Source organism: Ricinus communis, chromosome 8 (assembly GCF_019578655.1).
Source record: "Ricinus communis isolate WT05 ecotype wild-type chromosome 8, ASM1957865v1, whole genome shotgun sequence".
Taxonomy (NCBI): domain Eukaryota; kingdom Viridiplantae; phylum Streptophyta; class Magnoliopsida; order Malpighiales; family Euphorbiaceae; genus Ricinus; species Ricinus communis.
The window spans coordinates 13,134,647-13,151,122 of record NC_063263.1 but is presented as its reverse complement, the minus strand read 5'-3'; the positions used below and the strand labels follow the sequence as shown (position 1 = coordinate 13,151,122).

Here is a 16,476-nt window from a genome sequence, read left to right as displayed (position 1 = left end):
AAATGGAGATCTACATCATACCAAATGGAGCCAAGAGCTGTTCATTCTACGATTATCATGCTGTAAACTCAAGGCAGGAGAAATCCTCAAGCTAAGACCGTATAGAGGCACCTTGCCATGAGAGGTCTTTATGCTCTTTTGGATTCTTATAGCCGAGTTAGCTCTTTTGAATCATAGAAGAACAGATCGTGCAAACAAATAGCTCATAGCCAATGGATCGAGAAGAAGAGATGGAGAATTTAGAAAGCCATGAGAAAAGAGGAATATTATGTTGATAGATGAAAGGAAAACTTGCTTACTTCATTACTTCACGACTCCTCTTTATATAGAGAAGCCTAAATACAATAAGACAGAAAAGATAAGGTGGGAATCTTATCTTTGACACATGTCTTCCTTAGAAGAAAATATGAGATTTCCCACTTACAAAAGGATAAGTCCTATCTAATAATATACTGACATCTCACATGCATATTAAGACAATAAGTCTTAATAGTACACTTACATATCACATGCAGAAAAGCAGGAAATAATACACCTAAAAAGACGAAAAAGATGAAATTGAAATCTCATCTTTTTTCTTACATCTTGAATTATTTGAGGAGAAAGATAGTCTTTATGGCCAGCTCACGAACCACTATCATTGTCATCATCATCCATAGGTTGAGAATCTTGCATAATGGCCTCCTTCTATTCAGTGGTCAGACTTGGATCATCTAGTGGGGTTGGGAGAATAGGAAAAGTGGAATGTTCAATAATGGAGTGTTTAGTCCATAGATGTCCATTGTAAGTGCAGACAAGTGGTGTAGAAATATTTGTCCAGCCTAAATCATTTCTTAGTTGTAGAGTGAGCTTTAAATCCCTTGTTATTGTTGGAGGAGCAAGATGTAAGGGCATTTCAATCGTTCTCCAATAATGACAGATATTTTGGGTTGCATAAGTGTCTTCTGAGAGCTGAAGGTAAGGCCTGTGAAGAATATAGATGGCATGATATCCTGAAGCCTTGAAGTTACTGTCTGTGAACAATTTATTTTCATGAATGATTTTGAGGAGATCCTTTTTCCATTGGTATGGGGTTTTGAACCAAGTGAGATATTTTCATGGATATGTACCTGCATTTGTCTCAATATTGAAGAAGTAAAGGAGATCCATGATTGGTATTTCTATAGCATGATAACAAACTGTGGAAAGACACCATAGAAACCATAATTCACTTTCAATTTATGGATGGGTAGGAGAAATGTGATAAATTAAGCACCAAGGGTAATCTGGATAAAAGAAATTGGGTTGGATGGGTAGCGAGAAAGTTTGTTGGATAGTTGCCAAATAATGAAACATCATATTTTTGGCAAAATTATTGACCTGTCTTGTTGTGAGATTTGTGGGAAGGTCTGGTGGTGAGGGAGGTTGCAGAGGGTCTTTTTTGAGCATTTTGGAAAGATGACATGTGTAACTGGACAGGTGTGGTATGGCTTCCCTGACATAGTTGAGTATCCCAAGAAATTGTTGTATTTGTTTTACAGAGAGATTCTCATCTGGAAAGTAATCAAGCTCTTTTGTCAAGTGTGGACCATACGTGTATTGGCCGTCTTTGAAATGCATGCCAAGGAACTTTATCTCTTGCTGGCCAATAATACTCTTTTTCTCCGACAGCATGATTCCATACTTTTGGATGATAGCAAGAAATTATTTCAGGAGTTAATGATGTTCCTCAGATGTCTCCGAGAATAGGAGAATGTCATCAATGTAGATAAAAGAGGAGTAAAGGATAGGCCCAAAGATTTCTATCATTGTTTTTTGAAACTGAGAATGGGCTGTTTTGAGCCCAAAAGGCATGACTGTCCATTGATATTGGGCGTTTGGGATACAAAAAGCTGTTTTGTATCTTTCTGAGGGATGGATACCCAATTACCAAAAACCAGCCTTGAGGTCAAATTTTGAATAGAACTGGGCCTTTTGAATGTGGACTTTTAGGTTCGAAATCCGAGGGAGAGAAAATTTGTTGTCTTGTAAAAAATGATTTAGAGGCTTGTAATCAATAACAAGTCTCTTTTTTCCCCTTAACTTTTCATATCTTTTTTCCATATAAAAGGTTTAACAGGCCCATTGTGAGGTTGTGGGCTCAATAAGGCCTTGTTGTAACAGAGTCAAGCATTCTGATATGTCAAGTGCTAGATCTGTAGGAGACATGCCTAGATGGGTGGCCTTTGTTGGGTTGATATCTTCATTGAGCTTGAAAGGAAGGTTGATATAGAACTGGAGATTTTTCCACAAGAGAAGAGGGTGCTGAAAATGCGAATGGGATTCTGGACAAAAAGGAATGAATTTTTCTTTGTATTGTAGGAATGGTGGTTCTGTATCTGCTATAGTGAACAGATTAGAGGTATCTGTGTATGGACGAAATTGCCTCTTGAACTTTATTCCATTGGGAAGAATTTGAAGCCTTTGAGCTTGATGATAAACATCAAAACCTATTAAGAGGTCTTTGTTTGGAAGATCTGAGCCAATAATATGCGTCTATACCACACAATCAGGAAAAAATTGTATCCCGATCTTTTGCTTTGTGATCAGAGTAGTCTTGAAAGTTTGACCATTTGCTGCTCTGAAAAACTGAATATGAGATTTCCAGTATTCAGATGGGAGGACTTCGGGATTCATCATGCTTCTTTGAGCTCCAGTGTCAAAGAAAGCTATAACTGGAACATGTTTTGCGTACTTTGAAGACAAAACTTGTATAGGAACATAAGGAACTAGATGAATTTTGGTAGCAAGCTGAGATAACTCAGGAAGTGGATATGGAGAGAAAGGGTATTGTATCACATTTGTTAGAATGTCCTTCTCTTCTTTTGAGGAGAGACTGATCATCAGAATTGGAATTTCACTATTATCAGAATCTGAAGAGGACTCTTCTGAAGATTCAGTAGAGTCTGAATATTCTGCTTCTATTCCAAAGAGACTTTCTGGAGTAAGATCGTCTTGTTCTGATAAGAGAGACTCTATATCCTCTTCAAATGAATCAGCTCTCGGCTCTGATACCAAATGGAGCCGAGAGCTGTTCATTCTACGATTCTCATGCTGTAAACTCAAGGCAAGAGAAATCCTCAAGCTAAGACTGTATAAAGGCACCTTGCCATGAGAGGTCTTTATGCTCTTTTGGATTCTTATAGCCGAGTTAGCCCTTTTGAATCATAGAAGAATAGATCGTGCAAACAAATAGCTCATAGCCAATGGAATGCAAGAATTTTTCTTATTTTAAATTATAGCTTGTTTAAAAGTAATAAAAGGTAAAATTAGGACATTTTTATACTTGAGAGATACAAAATAATTTTTTACTACTCGAGTACGTTGTGTTTATTTCTTTTTAAGGGGTTTTTCTCGGATTGTTATATCATGCACCCAGGACCATTAAGTATTATGAGTCTAGAACTAAAGCACACGTGTGTATTGTTGAAAACAAAGTTAGGTGTGTGCTTTAATAAATTATGAAATTATGGTTTATTTGGTTAGACATTAATTGACATTTTATATTATTAAATGACTAATAGATCAAAAAATAAAAATAAATTAACACTATAAATCTAGATCTATAACAAAATTGATGAATCAATATAGTATAATTTTTTATCATGTTTCATCCCTTAAATTTATATTATATTATTATTAAAAGAATCTATTCTATTTTTGTAATAATTTTTATAATTTATGGTATTTTATATTTCCTTTTCACTACAAATACTAAATTTATTTATTTTTAAATATGTTAATACTTTTATAAAAAAATATTAATATTAAAATAATAATAAATTTAATCAACATTACTAAAAGTAAACAGAAAAATAAATAATTTTATTTTCCAAAAGAATAAAAATAATTTTAACATTTTTTTCTTCATATATCATCATTATGGTTTAAATTTATAAAATGTATTGTAGGTTCATATATTGTAAATTGTAGATTCATCACGTATATATCCGAAGTTCATAATTATAATATAAAAAATCATAAATTAAAAAATAGATTCATACGTTACGAACAAATTCACTATTAAGAAATTAATGAATGTACATTTCACATTTAATGAATCTTACATTAACAAAAGATGAATATACAATTTATAATTAATCAACCTAAAATTTATGTTTAATAGGCCTAGCACTGATAAATATATGAATATATAATTTATAAGTAATGAACCTAAAGTTTATGTTTAATGAACATGACACTAATAATAAATAAATATATACATTATAACTAATAAATAATAGATTCACATGCTAAAACAGGTTCATGAGTAAAAATTAATGAATATACACTTTATAATAATAAATTTTATATTAAAAACAAATGAATACACAATTTATAAGTAATGAACCTAAAATTTATATTTAATTAATCTGATACTAATAACAAATAAATGTATACTCTCTATAAGTGATGAATTTAAAATTCATTTTTAAGGAACTTGACACTGTTAGTAAATGAATATATATTTTATAAGTAATAAATAATACCGTCTGTATATAAAACGAATCAATATTTATAGGTTAAAAAATAACGAGTTCATTATCTATAAACTACAAGTTCATGAAATGTACACTTGAGGTTCATTTTATATAGTACATATATTAATATCTATAGAAGAGTCATTTAGTCCCAATTAGCTATTTGTTTCCTATAATTAAGCTTATTAAATGCTTTCTTAATATAAATAAAATAATAAAAGAAATTAATTATTATGAGTATATATTTTATATGTGATGAATTTAAAGTTCATATTTAATAAACTTGATACTAATAATAAATAAATGTATATTTTAGAAGTAATGAATATACCTATGTGCATAAAACAAATTAGTATTCATAGGCTAAAAGATAATAGATTCATTATCTATAAACTACAATGAGGTTCATTTAATATAGTACACACGTTAATATCTGTAAAAGAATCATTTAGCCTATTAACTATTTATTTCCTATAATTAAACTTATTAAATGCTTTATTAATCTAAATAAAATACTAAAAAAACTATTAATTAGTATGGAATGAAAGGAATAGCTATTAATAAAATTTTAAATAAAAAATAATTAATATTTAATAAAAAATTAAAATTATATTTTAAATTTAGTACTTAATAAAATTATTAATTTATCAAATATTAAAAATAAATATCATATTCTGAATTTGTAACGTGACTATTTTATAATCCAAAATACTATTTAAAAAAGAAAAGAAATTATATACAATTAAAAAAATAACCAAATAAAATCCTAAAATATAAAAATTATGCACGTATAAAATAGCCTAGATTCACAATGTTGTGTGAGCCTAGATCCATGATATAATTTATCATTTTTTTTTTTTCTAGTTAGGGGACTTTTAAAAAGAAAATTATCATTATAAAGTAAAATAATACAAAAATTTAATTTTGAGATAGTTTTAAACATTTTAAGTTAGTTATTTACTACGTAACGGGCAGAGTTGTCACAAGTGAAAGAAGAAATGAAGGGTTAAAAGAGAAAAAAAAAAAAGTATAAGGGTTGTCCACCCATGAAAGTGGCGTACATAAAAAAATAAATATAAAAATAATTTGTAGAAGTTTTTTTAAATATTCTAATATTTGTCTAATTTAAATTATTATAATTTTAATTAATTAATATAATTTATTTTGAAATATGTGATTAAATTAAAACAGCTTGACAATTAAAATATAAATTTAAAAATTAAAAAGAACTATATAAGAATTTTGACCCGATCCTCGATCCTCTAGTAAGACATTGTCCTCTAAAAGAATTTATCTCTGATGGTAATTCAACTGCGTGTGCATGCTAGGAGAGCCATGTGACTAAAACTAAATATTCTATTAAAAAATATGGGATACAATACTCTTATTATGTATATACTTAACCATAATATCGTGTATAATTTATTTCTAATATAAGTTTTTTTTTATAATTTAAATGTATATCTTATTTATAATGCTATTTAATATAATGGCATTTTTTAAAGAATTTATAAATAAATTGTATTAATTAACTAAAATTAGATAAATATTAAAATAACAAAAAAATATCTCTACAAATTATTATTTTTTTTACTCTAAAATGAAAATTAGTTTTAAGAGAAAAACCCCTTTTTTAGCACCTCTTATATAAACATAATATATTCTCCTTTTTTATTTTTAATTCTTATAAGCCATTATATAGTTTTTTATTTATTTAATTACACTATAGGATAAATTAGTTTTCCTTTTTGATAGTGTAATAAGCTCTTTTAAGAAAAATAAGTATTCTCTCACTAATCCATCTCCAAGTGGACAATTTCTTAAATTGTATCCCAAAGCCATTAATAAATTTGATTTTTCTACTTTATAAAATTATCATCCGCATGAAATTAAATTGGTGCCAAATTTTTTTGTTTTCCTACAAACATGACAAAACACTGTCCTTTTTTCTTTTCTGGCTTTCACGATCGCAAAAATTTGGATCCAGCAAATTAAAATGGGTCTTGAATGTCTGGTCCATCATCAGTTATGATTACAAAGAAAGTAACAGTAAAAGGGTCGTAGTGATTATACCTATGGTGGCTTCACCTAACTGTCAAACCCTCTCCCATGAACACAAGCAGACCAGTAGTTATTACAGTCGAATGCGCCTATAAGGCAAACTCTTCTTTCTGATATTCAGTCGTCAGCACCTTGTTCTTCTTCATCTTGGCGTCTGTGTGTATACTGATTGATAATTAAAAGAGTAGTATGTCGAGCGGAGGAGAGATTTTAATACTCCCGGCTTTTGGGCAAGGCCATTTATTTCCATGTATGGAACTGTGTCAGCTGATAGCTTCTCGCAATTACAAAGCCACCCTTGTCATCTTCTCCACTCTCTCTTCCTCTGTTCCCTCTTCTTTTCGTCAACTGCCACTCGTCGAAGTAGTTGACATCCCTTCTCCCACAGGACCCCAACAGCTACCTGTGCCTATGCACCCTGACAGTCGCAACCAAATGCATCTGTCTCTTGAAAATCTTCTCTCTTCCCGACCCAACAAACCCCTTTCTGCTATCGTTGATGTTCTTGTTGTTATTAGTTGGTCGGCTCATATTTTCCACATATTTGATGTTCCAACAATTGGCTTCTTCACTTCGGGCGCATGCTCAGCAGCCATGGAGTATGCTACATGGAAGGCCCATCCTCAAGATATTGATTTCCTCCCACTCCCTGGTTTACCCCATGATATGGCTCTAACCGTCTCCGATCTTAAACGCCGGCCATCTTCTCAACCTCCTAAAGACAAGAAGAAGACAGGCCTACCTGGGCCCGGTGATCAGCCACCTTGGGTTAATGATACGCAGGCTTCCATTGCCTTGATGATCAACACGTGCGATGATCTTGAGCGTCCATTCCTTAATTACATATCTAATGAAGTTAAAAAGCCAGTTTGGGGCGTGGGCCCACTTTTCCCCGAGGAGTACTGGAAGTCAGCTGGTTCCCTGGTTCATGATAGTCAAATCAGAACAAATAGATCGGCTAACATAACCGAGGAAGGTGTGATCCAATGGCTAGATTCAAAGCCACGTGGCTCAGTGCTTTACGTGTCATTTGGTAGTTCAGTGGACCTCACTAAAGAGGAATATCCACAATTGGCGGAAGCATTAGAGGCCTCAACCCATCCATTCATATGGGTGCTTCGAGAAAATGCGGGTCGGGGACGAGACCCAAATGAAGAAGGATACGCCTACCCAGATGGAATGAGTGAGAGAGTGGGTGAAAGGGGATTGATAATAAGAGGATGGGCACCACAGTTGCTGATACTGAGCCATCCCTCAACAGGTGGGTTTTTATCACACATGGGTTGGAATTCTACAATGGAGGGAATAGGACGTGGGGTGCCATTTTTAGCATGGCCATTGAGGGGTGACCAATACTATGATGCCAAATTGGTAGTGAGCCATCTTAAGTTGGGGTATAATGTGTCAGATGATTTATCAGTGATGGTGAGAAAAGATGTGATTGTGGAGGGAATAGATAAACTGATGGGAGATGAGGAAATGAAGAAAAGAGCCAAGGCATTTGGTGCTAAATTTGGATATGGATTTCCACTTTCTTCAGCGGCTGCACTCGATGCCTTTATTAACTTAGTTAAATAAATATGTATGTAAATTATTTCTCAATTACTATATAATGGGCTCTTTCGGTTTTCTTTATTTAATTAATGTGTTGCTTGTATATTCATTTCTTCTTCTTCTCTAATAACTCGACATTTAGTGTTTCATCCAGAGTAAGAAGAAAGGATTTCCCTGGAGCAGAACCCTATATATCATCGATAACATCTTTTACCATTTACAACGGCGAGGCAGTAAGCTCCTGTCGAGTCTTGTAGGATAAAAATTAGAAACTGGAAGAACGTAAATTGGATATGATACATGATTCTGGGGTAGGTAGCTACACTCCCTTTGCAGGACTCATCACCTAATAATGTTTTTCATACAAAAGAAGGAAAGAGGAAAAATAACAAGAAACCAAGAAGCAACATGTACGAACAGGATGAGCAAAACCCAGTTCAACTCAACCTTTTAACATGATACAGGATAACTTTTCTTTTTTCCTTTTTTTTTTTTTTTACAACTCTAACGATTACATAATCCCATTTTCAATTTCTGATCGTGTAAAGAATGAATATATAGCCTATCTAATTGAACAAATCACCGACCTAGCCGTAAATTTTTGGCATCGAACAAGCTTACATAAGAGTTGACTTGCTGTATGTCCAACCCAATGACCTCCTCCTTGTGCTTGGTGGTGTGAAGCTCAGTCCAAACATCTCCTTGAGAGCTTGTCCCTGTTCTACAAACTTCACCAGCTTTGCAACTATAGCAGCACTCTCCATGATATGGTTAATATCCTTTGTGTTGCTCCACAAGCGGTTGGCCAATTGTAACCTCCTCCGTTTTGAGTTCAACCCTATTCCCCATTTCTGGTAGAACCTCTTTCTCTCTTCTTCTGATAATCTCTTTTGCATCAGCTTGCTTAGCATCCCTCTCTCTCGATGAAGGGCCTTGATGCTGTATCCAGAGTTCCGGAATATTAAGATATTAGGATGGCTAAGAGATGTTTAACTAGAGACGAATAAAAATAGAAAAATGCATGTGTAAGAAATTGCAGGAAAGTAAGATCTTGTACTAGAAAACTTTAGAAGTTTCTGACTGGGTCCAGAGTTGAATGCTTGATTGCAATCATTCTGATGTCATCCATATCAAACCTCGCCCCCATTTCTTTATTTCCATAACCATAAATTGGCGAATGTGCAATGTGACATAGGGTTTCAAACTTCAGAAGACATATAGATAGATAGATAGATAGTGTAGAGAGAGAGAGAGAGAGAGAGAGAACCTTGAAGCAAATGAGAATGTCCCACCACCTCCCAAAGCTTGATTCCCTTGAGAAAAGTTTTCCTTGAGGAAGGAAAGTCTCCTCAGCTCCACCTCCATGTATATGGAATCTGTTGGATCGCCTTTAAAGAGCAAGAAAAAGTATGTCCTATGGACCAAGGAAACATTGCAAGTTTGCCACAGTTCTAGTATCTCGCTTCGCTGTCTCTCAAACGTCAGGGACCAATCACTAGAAATATCCAGAGCGTCACACATGGGATCCAACCCAACATCTTTTGCATTCTTTCCAAACTTTTCAGCTGTTGGGTCTGTCTCCTGAACCTAGCAAGTGGTAATCAAGCAATGTCATAAAAAGAAACTTTAGAGCCTAGCTGGCAAAATGATGGCAAACATCTTCCAAAACCATGGGAGGAAATGTGAAGAAGAATTCTCACCTGCTTGGCCATCTCCTTCAGTCCTTCAACAAAATTTCGGATGCTAGGTATATCGTCGTCTGCAGAAGTTTTGACACTCTGACTTCCAAAGTCTTCTGTGTAGGCACTACCAAGAGAAGACTGAGAATCATTTCTCAATAACCTTGCAGCATCAGCACCATAATTTAGCGGAGGAAACCTCCTTCGGACACTTTCTGGCCTCCCAGTAAAGCTTTTCTCGAAACCATTTGGTGGAGTGCTCATGAGATTCTCTCTGCAACTCCAGCTCCTAGTTAACTTCATGTTTGTAGGACTTGACATAGCAGCTGCCAATGATTCTTTAGATGTTTCATCAGGGTCAGGACTGACAAGGGCATCTATGGTCCTTTGTACATGATGCAGTCTCTGCTCCAACATGTCATGTGTGAAACCATTTTGCATGTGATTAGCTTCTCTCTGTCCATTTTCTGGAGTTGATATTCCCTGCCTAGCTGCAGTTCCATTCTCAATCGTTGTCAAAGCTAATGGTCCCTCATTTTCACCACTGGATATGGAATGGGGTTCAAAGTAATTGTCTCTCCTTGTCTCATCTATTTCAATACACTGAACTTCCCTGCAGTAGTCATCAGCATCTTCTACTGGTCCAACAGCAGTATCCTCCAGGCTCTGACAAGAATTCGATCTGATAATCTTCTTTCCAATTGACATTAAAGATGAGGTACCATCAGAATGATCATCTGCATTGTCTGTAAGGTGGTAGGGTTCCTCCACGTTGCTCCCACAGTCTCCATCATAATGATTCATGTTGAACTTTCTGACACCTTCATACAGATAATGAGGATCAACGACACCAGAAGATTCTGATACTGAACATTCATCTTCCCACGTATTCGTTGCTTGCTTAGGATGATGACCTGTCACAGGCTGAATTACCAATATAAAGCAAAAGTTAACTGGAGCAGCATTATCAACACTGAACAGAATCTAGAACAATTAAGCAATAAAATACCCCATTTCTTGAAGTTTGCTCCTGCCCAATCATTTGCAGCAGATCCTCAATCCGAGATTCAGCAAGATCCCGTTGCTTCTTTAACTCTCGAATCTCCTTCTCCATCTGCATGATGAAACTCATGTATTAAAAGTAAGCCAGTGCATATTATTTGCATTCTTTTGCACTTCTTCTCATAAGAACATTAGATTCAGGATCACTGGGCCACATGACACATAACAATGAAACAGTGTAGATTTCCTTGCTGTTCATTGAAAGAAGAAATATTAACCTGATGTTGCTAGAGTCAGGGTTGAGAAGGTATGGTTCAAGGTTATGTAGTTTATCATTTGCCTCCCGGTTTATGTATAACAAATTTAGAAGTTATGAAGTATCTTATGCATAGAAATGACATGATACATAATGTATATATGTCAGGCACACCCACTTTTAAATTCAAACTGAGCAGATGAGCACTATAAGGAAGGTATCGATTGGAACCAAAATTCAAACATTAGGAATGAGAATGGATCATTTTGGATTTAAATGAACTAGGCCTAGGTGTCTAAGAAAGGATACAGCACATTGAATTTTCCCATACCATAGAAAGTTCTCTAATTTTTGTCCAAAAGAAAATATGAACATGGGTAAATACAAATATAGATGAGTTTAGAAATCAAATTATTACCTTTTGAATTTGAAGATCTTTCTTTCTAAGTAATGTTCCATAATCAGAGGCTGAGGAAGCAGGGGCAGGACTTCTCAACTCACTCTCCAATCTAGCCAATTCTTTTTGCAAATGCTTAACCAATGCTTTATCAGACATGACTACATTAACCTGAGCTTTTGTAGTAACTTCTTTTGCACAGCAAGCAAACAGAAGAGTGTTTCTAGTTTGCTCAACATGGCTACGAGCAGGGCTCAGCGTACAGATAATGGCAGTTCTGGCATTGCCACCCAAAGCTGGCTGCAGTAGCCGTGTCAGCTTAGAATCTCTGTAATTTATGTGTCCATGTCTCCCCTTGCTATTAAAGAACAAATTGATAAGACAGAAATAAATTTATTCTCTTATTTGATAATATTTCAGTTATCTGCTAACTAGAATGAACAAAAATAGACAGCAGCAAAGAAATGTGTAGCGGTGGAGGGAGAAATCAAGAAAAGCAGCTTCATCATTCATGAATGTAGATTATATATAGTAGTAAATAAATTGCTTTCAGCACTGGCTAATTGCTCAGCAGTACAGACCTAAAAATCAGCAGTGTGTATAAGAGAACGTGAGTGTGCTTATGAGACAGTTTCTTAAAATCGCACCACGCCAGAAACTAGCCTGACCTTCCTATATTTAGTATGAACAGTCCGCATCACTCTGCATGAGTTAGCACTTTATCAAGTGATATACAAGCAAGTTGGCAACACATATTCACCACAGACCTATCATCACCTAGATTACCAGAGCCACAAATTTCATGAAAATTCTCCAGTTGATCATTACGATGATCTGAAGTCTTGAATAAGCTGCTGGGAGAAACTAACTTTTGCTCCCAATGGCAATTAACAAATAAAAACAGTCACTGAGCAGGTATCAGCCTTGTGTCCAGAAAACCTAAATACAGCTAAGCAAAATCAAACATATCTATAACTACATACTCCAGCTTACCATATATTATAAAAGTTGCAGGCACCAGTTGCAATTGAAGAAAGAAAAAGGAAGTTACATTTAAGAGGAAGGAAAATATTATCAACCTTAGCTTGCGAATGACAGTTCCCAGAGTCAGCAAACTGCGGTTTATGTGGCATCCTTCTTTCAATCTCGCCCCAGAAGATAATGCCTGTGATGCACGCTCACTTCCTGCCAAATCAACAAAATTCTGCAAGAGAAAAGAAAGAAAGGAGCGTATTTTGACTTCCCAAGTCAACAAAATGTTTTATACATAATAATCAACTGAGAAGTAATCCATACCACAGTGGCTGCAAGAGTGGTTGAATTTTCTTTGCCTAAGAATTCACGAGCAGAACTTTCAATTGTCTGCAACAATCGCACAAAAGAATGGTTAACATTTCAACAGCTCCAACCAACTATGCACTAAACATACTTGCTGACAAGTAAATGCTTGAACTACAAAAGTAGAGATGAAGGGGCACACCAATCTAAGAATTTGATGTGATCTAGAGCTTTTCTCGTTCAGTGAGGTCTCTCCAATCCGCCTTTGAGCTGCAAGCATGAAACAAAATAGTTGAGTATACATTGTTGTCCATCAACAGGAGGACTCTGTACAATGCTTTACCTTCACAAATGGAAAGGAGCTCCTGTAGATGGTTCCAATCCTTTAATGTTTCCTCTGTAACTTTCTCCACAACAGTCCCTTTCTGATAAAATGAAGAAAACAAATGAAAGAAAAAAACAGCAATTCGTCAACTCATTTGCTAAAGTAAAAATATAAAATAATTATTAGAAGAAAGAAAAAGAAAAAAGGATGATGGCATTCACCTCTGGATCATCTAGCAATCTAAGAGGAGTTGAATCTGCACTAAGCAGATCTCTAATAGCTTCATTATATATCTCAATTGCAGAGAACTTCAAGACAAATGCTCTCTCTTCATGCTGCAATAATAACATTAAAGCGAGAATATCAGCATTAACAATACAAGAGAATAATGATCGACAACTGAGAATAGAATAAAAATAGTAAACTAGAATTTTATATTACCCTATGTATGTAGTCAAATATATCTGCTACTGTATACTCAGTTATTCCTATCATGGTGTATGTCTTTCCGCTGCTTGTCTGCCCATATGCAAAAATACTTGCTGCAAAAAGGCAAATGGAAGTGAACCTTTTCATATCTTGAGGTAGGGTGAGAAAGAGACACCAAGATGCTAGTGTTTTACTTACAGTTAATACCACTAACAACAGAAAGAGCAACCTCCTTTGCTCCTTCATCATACACCTGCCTTGTAGAGCTGTCACCCCGAAATACTCTGTCTGTCCTCAGAAAATAAAATAGATGAAATTATTTAACCATAAAGAAAATCAGCTTTTAGAAAGCTGCTTACAAGTTCAAAGACAGTGGCAAACCCAAAAGTTTGATGCAGTGAAGACCTTAAAAAAGAGTCAGAAAATTAAGATAACAAAAGCTATAGTTTGATCTACATAATTACAAGGACCAAATTTGTAAGATATCAAGCTATTTGCACAAGATAAACGTAAGTCCCTGTTAGTTCATAGAGCTCTGACATCTGATAGCGGACTACATTTATCAGTCCTACAGTGACAGGAAGCAAACATTTGGCCAGTATTTGTGGCTTACTCTAGGTTAAATGAGAAACAAATATCCAGAAGGTCCAACATAAATTATTGGTAGAGTACAAAATGGGCCAAGAGTTTCATTTTTGTTCATCAACTATGGGCATAATCTATCTGCAAGTTGGCTTTTCAACCTTAAAGAACCCTATGCTTGTGTTACCCCAAAAACAAGAGTACAGGAATCAGAAGAGCTGTCTAGGCATCCTGCATCCAGAATGCATGCAGAAATAGTTAAAATATCATTATTCAAAGCCGCTAAAATTCAAATCTAACTGAGCAAAGAGACTTGAAGCATATGCTAGAGAATTCACTGGATTACATCCCAAAATTTTAAGACCCAATCTACGTAGGCCACAATAAATGGCATTGTCATTTTTACACTGAACATGTCCTTCAACTTCCCTATGTATAAAAGAAAAAAAGAGCATGTCCTTACCGAAAGTATAGGCAGATGGAAATGTGGAACCTTCGCGAAGGGTATTCCGGTACAAGATAGTGGTGTCATTAAGGCATTCCCAATCAGCAACTTCATCAGCCACAATCTCCTTGTCATTCAAAGGCCTCAACCTCACCAAAACAAGAATCTTTTCCTCACGAGCACTTGGTATTTGCATATTGTCCATCTTTGGTAGCTCTGCCCCTCCAATTGACCCCATTTCCCACACTCCAGGTTTGGACTTCTCTTCAACCCCACCAAACAAAACTAAATAAAAAATAACCTCATAATTTTCAGATTCTGAGAAAGGAAAATCAAATTCTAGGAACGTCAAAAACTCACAGTTGGTCTGGCTTTCCTAAATGTAAGACAGTTGTAGAGGTTAAGAAAAAGGTTGTTGCATTTGCCTAGAAGATAGTAGCAGGTCGACAATTCTACTCTGGCAGTATCTGCAACAAGAAGTTAATCATGGGTAATTATCCAACTAACCCAAAAGATAAGCAACCAATGAAATTCCTAATTATGGGTCATATCAACAACAACAAGCCAATCATCATTTTTAACCAACAACCCAATAATAATTCTTTTCTTTTCCAAAAAAAAAAAAGGGAACTTTCCAATTGCAAAAAAAAAAAAAAATAGAAAATCAAAAGCTGGCTATTAATTATCCAAACCATCTAAAAATAGTTAACAACTAAACAAGAAGGTCAATAATAATCATGGTTAGTTATAGTTGGGGGCAAAAAACTCTTTACTTAATCTTCAGTCCCAAGCTTTTACATATATATATATATATTAGGAGAAACATAGAAAAAATTAAATAAGATTTAAAAAAAAATATCGTTTCCTTTTGTTTTCTTTTTTCTTACTTAAACAATGATCAATTGCAATGTTATAACAGAAAACTTTCTTTTATAGGCAACCAACAACAACCATGCTTCAAATCCAAGTAAAAGAAACCCTATATATGTCTAAAACCTTCCATTTCACAAATTTAACGCAAGTTCATGTATTTGCTACTGCATTACATGGTCCCATTTTACCCATACATACATACCTATGCATAACAATAAAACGGAACCGAAGAAAGAGAGAGAGAGAGAGAGAGAGAGAAGAGAGACGAAATAAACCTCCAAATACGGTGTCATCTTTCAAGGGACAGATAAGCGAACGCAGTTCACCCTTAGAGCAATGTACTTTGAGTTGAGATAAGGTATAAAATTAGAAAACGCTGTCGTTTTCTCCTTTCTCTTTCTGTGCACCTGCTCTGATCTGTAACTGAATGTGCTCACTGCTATTACCTCAAATCTCGAGCTCTGCAACTCATCGAAATAAAATAAAATAATTATATCAATAAAAAAACATTTAAGTTAATATCCCGAATTTCACGCATTTAGCCGTTGTTTTTTTTATAAATTTTTTTAAAAGACATATTGCAACTGTCAGTTAATTCATTAAACATTTAACACTAATGAAAGCTCATCTATTTTTGGAAATTTAAAAAAAGAAAAAGTGAACTGTGAAAGCTTGAAATGAAGAAGAAGCGAGAACGTGGCTTTGAAGAGAAAATCTCCAAGCATAGAAACAGAGAAAAAGAAAACTGTTACTTTAATAAAGCTCAAAGCAACATAATGTCGCTAAAGGCAAAGGGCATAACCGGCACAATCCTTTCTTTAGGAAAAGAAACCGATAGAACAGTAAAAATCGGCGAGATTCCACTCACCACGATTTCTCTCTCTCTCTCTCTCAACTGAGCTTATTAGTTCACAAACACAGAAACACATATAGGGACAGAGGAATTGACGAGAGAGAGAAAAAGGAAGTAAGGGAGCGTTTGGTTTTGTTATGTTCTGTTATTTTTCTCTTTGTCTCTCTCTATGTTCTTTCTCTTGGAGCGGAGGGGAGAGTCGGGCAAATCTGATGCAGCGTCAACGTCGACCAAAGTAGAATT

The 16,476-nt window shown here is 34.9% G+C and overlaps 2 protein-coding genes across 6 annotated transcripts; one reads left to right on the top strand and one right to left on the bottom strand.

Moving 5' to 3' along the window:
* Positions 1–6,409: 6,409 nt before the first annotated feature.
* LOC8284375 (UDP-glycosyltransferase 73C4) lies at positions 6,410–8,200 on the top strand. The gene has a single exon (XM_002512952.4). It carries the CDS (start codon positions 6,750–6,752, stop codon positions 8,136–8,138), a length of 1,389 nt encoding a protein of 462 aa, XP_002512998.1. The 5' UTR covers positions 6,410–6,749; the 3' UTR covers positions 8,139–8,200.
* A 187-nt stretch (positions 8,201–8,387) lies between these two features.
* Positions 8,388–16,476, bottom strand: LOC8284374 (kinesin-like protein KIN-7F). 5 transcript variants are annotated; one of them, XM_048377861.1, is made up of 16 exons: positions 16,249–16,476; positions 15,656–15,841; positions 14,868–14,974; positions 14,526–14,825; positions 13,679–13,768; positions 13,493–13,593; positions 13,273–13,386; positions 13,070–13,151; positions 12,929–12,996; positions 12,745–12,810; positions 12,528–12,652; positions 11,470–11,806; positions 10,803–10,907; positions 9,815–10,717; positions 9,382–9,701; positions 8,388–9,053 (listed from the first exon to the last, which is right to left on the bottom strand). In XM_048377861.1, the coding sequence occupies exons 4-16, from the start codon at positions 14,743–14,745 to the stop codon at positions 8,732–8,734; spliced, it is 2,853 nt and encodes a 950-aa protein (XP_048233818.1). In that variant the 5' UTR covers positions 14,746–14,825; positions 14,868–14,974; positions 15,656–15,841; positions 16,249–16,476; the 3' UTR covers positions 8,388–8,731. The 5 variants fall into 5 exon arrangements, with proteins under 5 accessions (XP_048233818.1, XP_025011984.2, XP_015570868.2 ...); XM_025156216.2 differs by having other exon boundaries at positions 14,526–14,766; XM_015715382.3 differs by having other exon boundaries at positions 14,526–14,792; positions 16,133–16,475.

What these genes read in the sequence shown, in the direction of transcription:
- LOC8284375 (XM_002512952.4), top strand. Translation starts at nt 6,750, where the DNA reads ATGTCGAGCGGAGGAGAGATTTTAATACTCCCGGCTTTTGGGCAAGGC.
- LOC8284374 (XM_048377861.1), bottom strand. Translation starts at nt 14,745, where the DNA reads ATGGGGTCAATTGGAGGGGCAGAGCTACCAAAGATGGACAATATGCAA. An exon ending in TATTTGACTACATACATAGG is followed by an intron (nt 13,387 to 13,492) that starts GTAATATAAAAT and finishes TTATTATTGCAG; the next exon opens with CATGAAGAGAGAGCATTTGT. An exon ending in ACATTCTCATTTGCTTCAAG is followed by an intron (nt 9,054 to 9,381) that starts GTTCTCTCTCTC and finishes CTCTGGATACAG; the next exon opens with CATCAAGGCCCTTCATCGAG.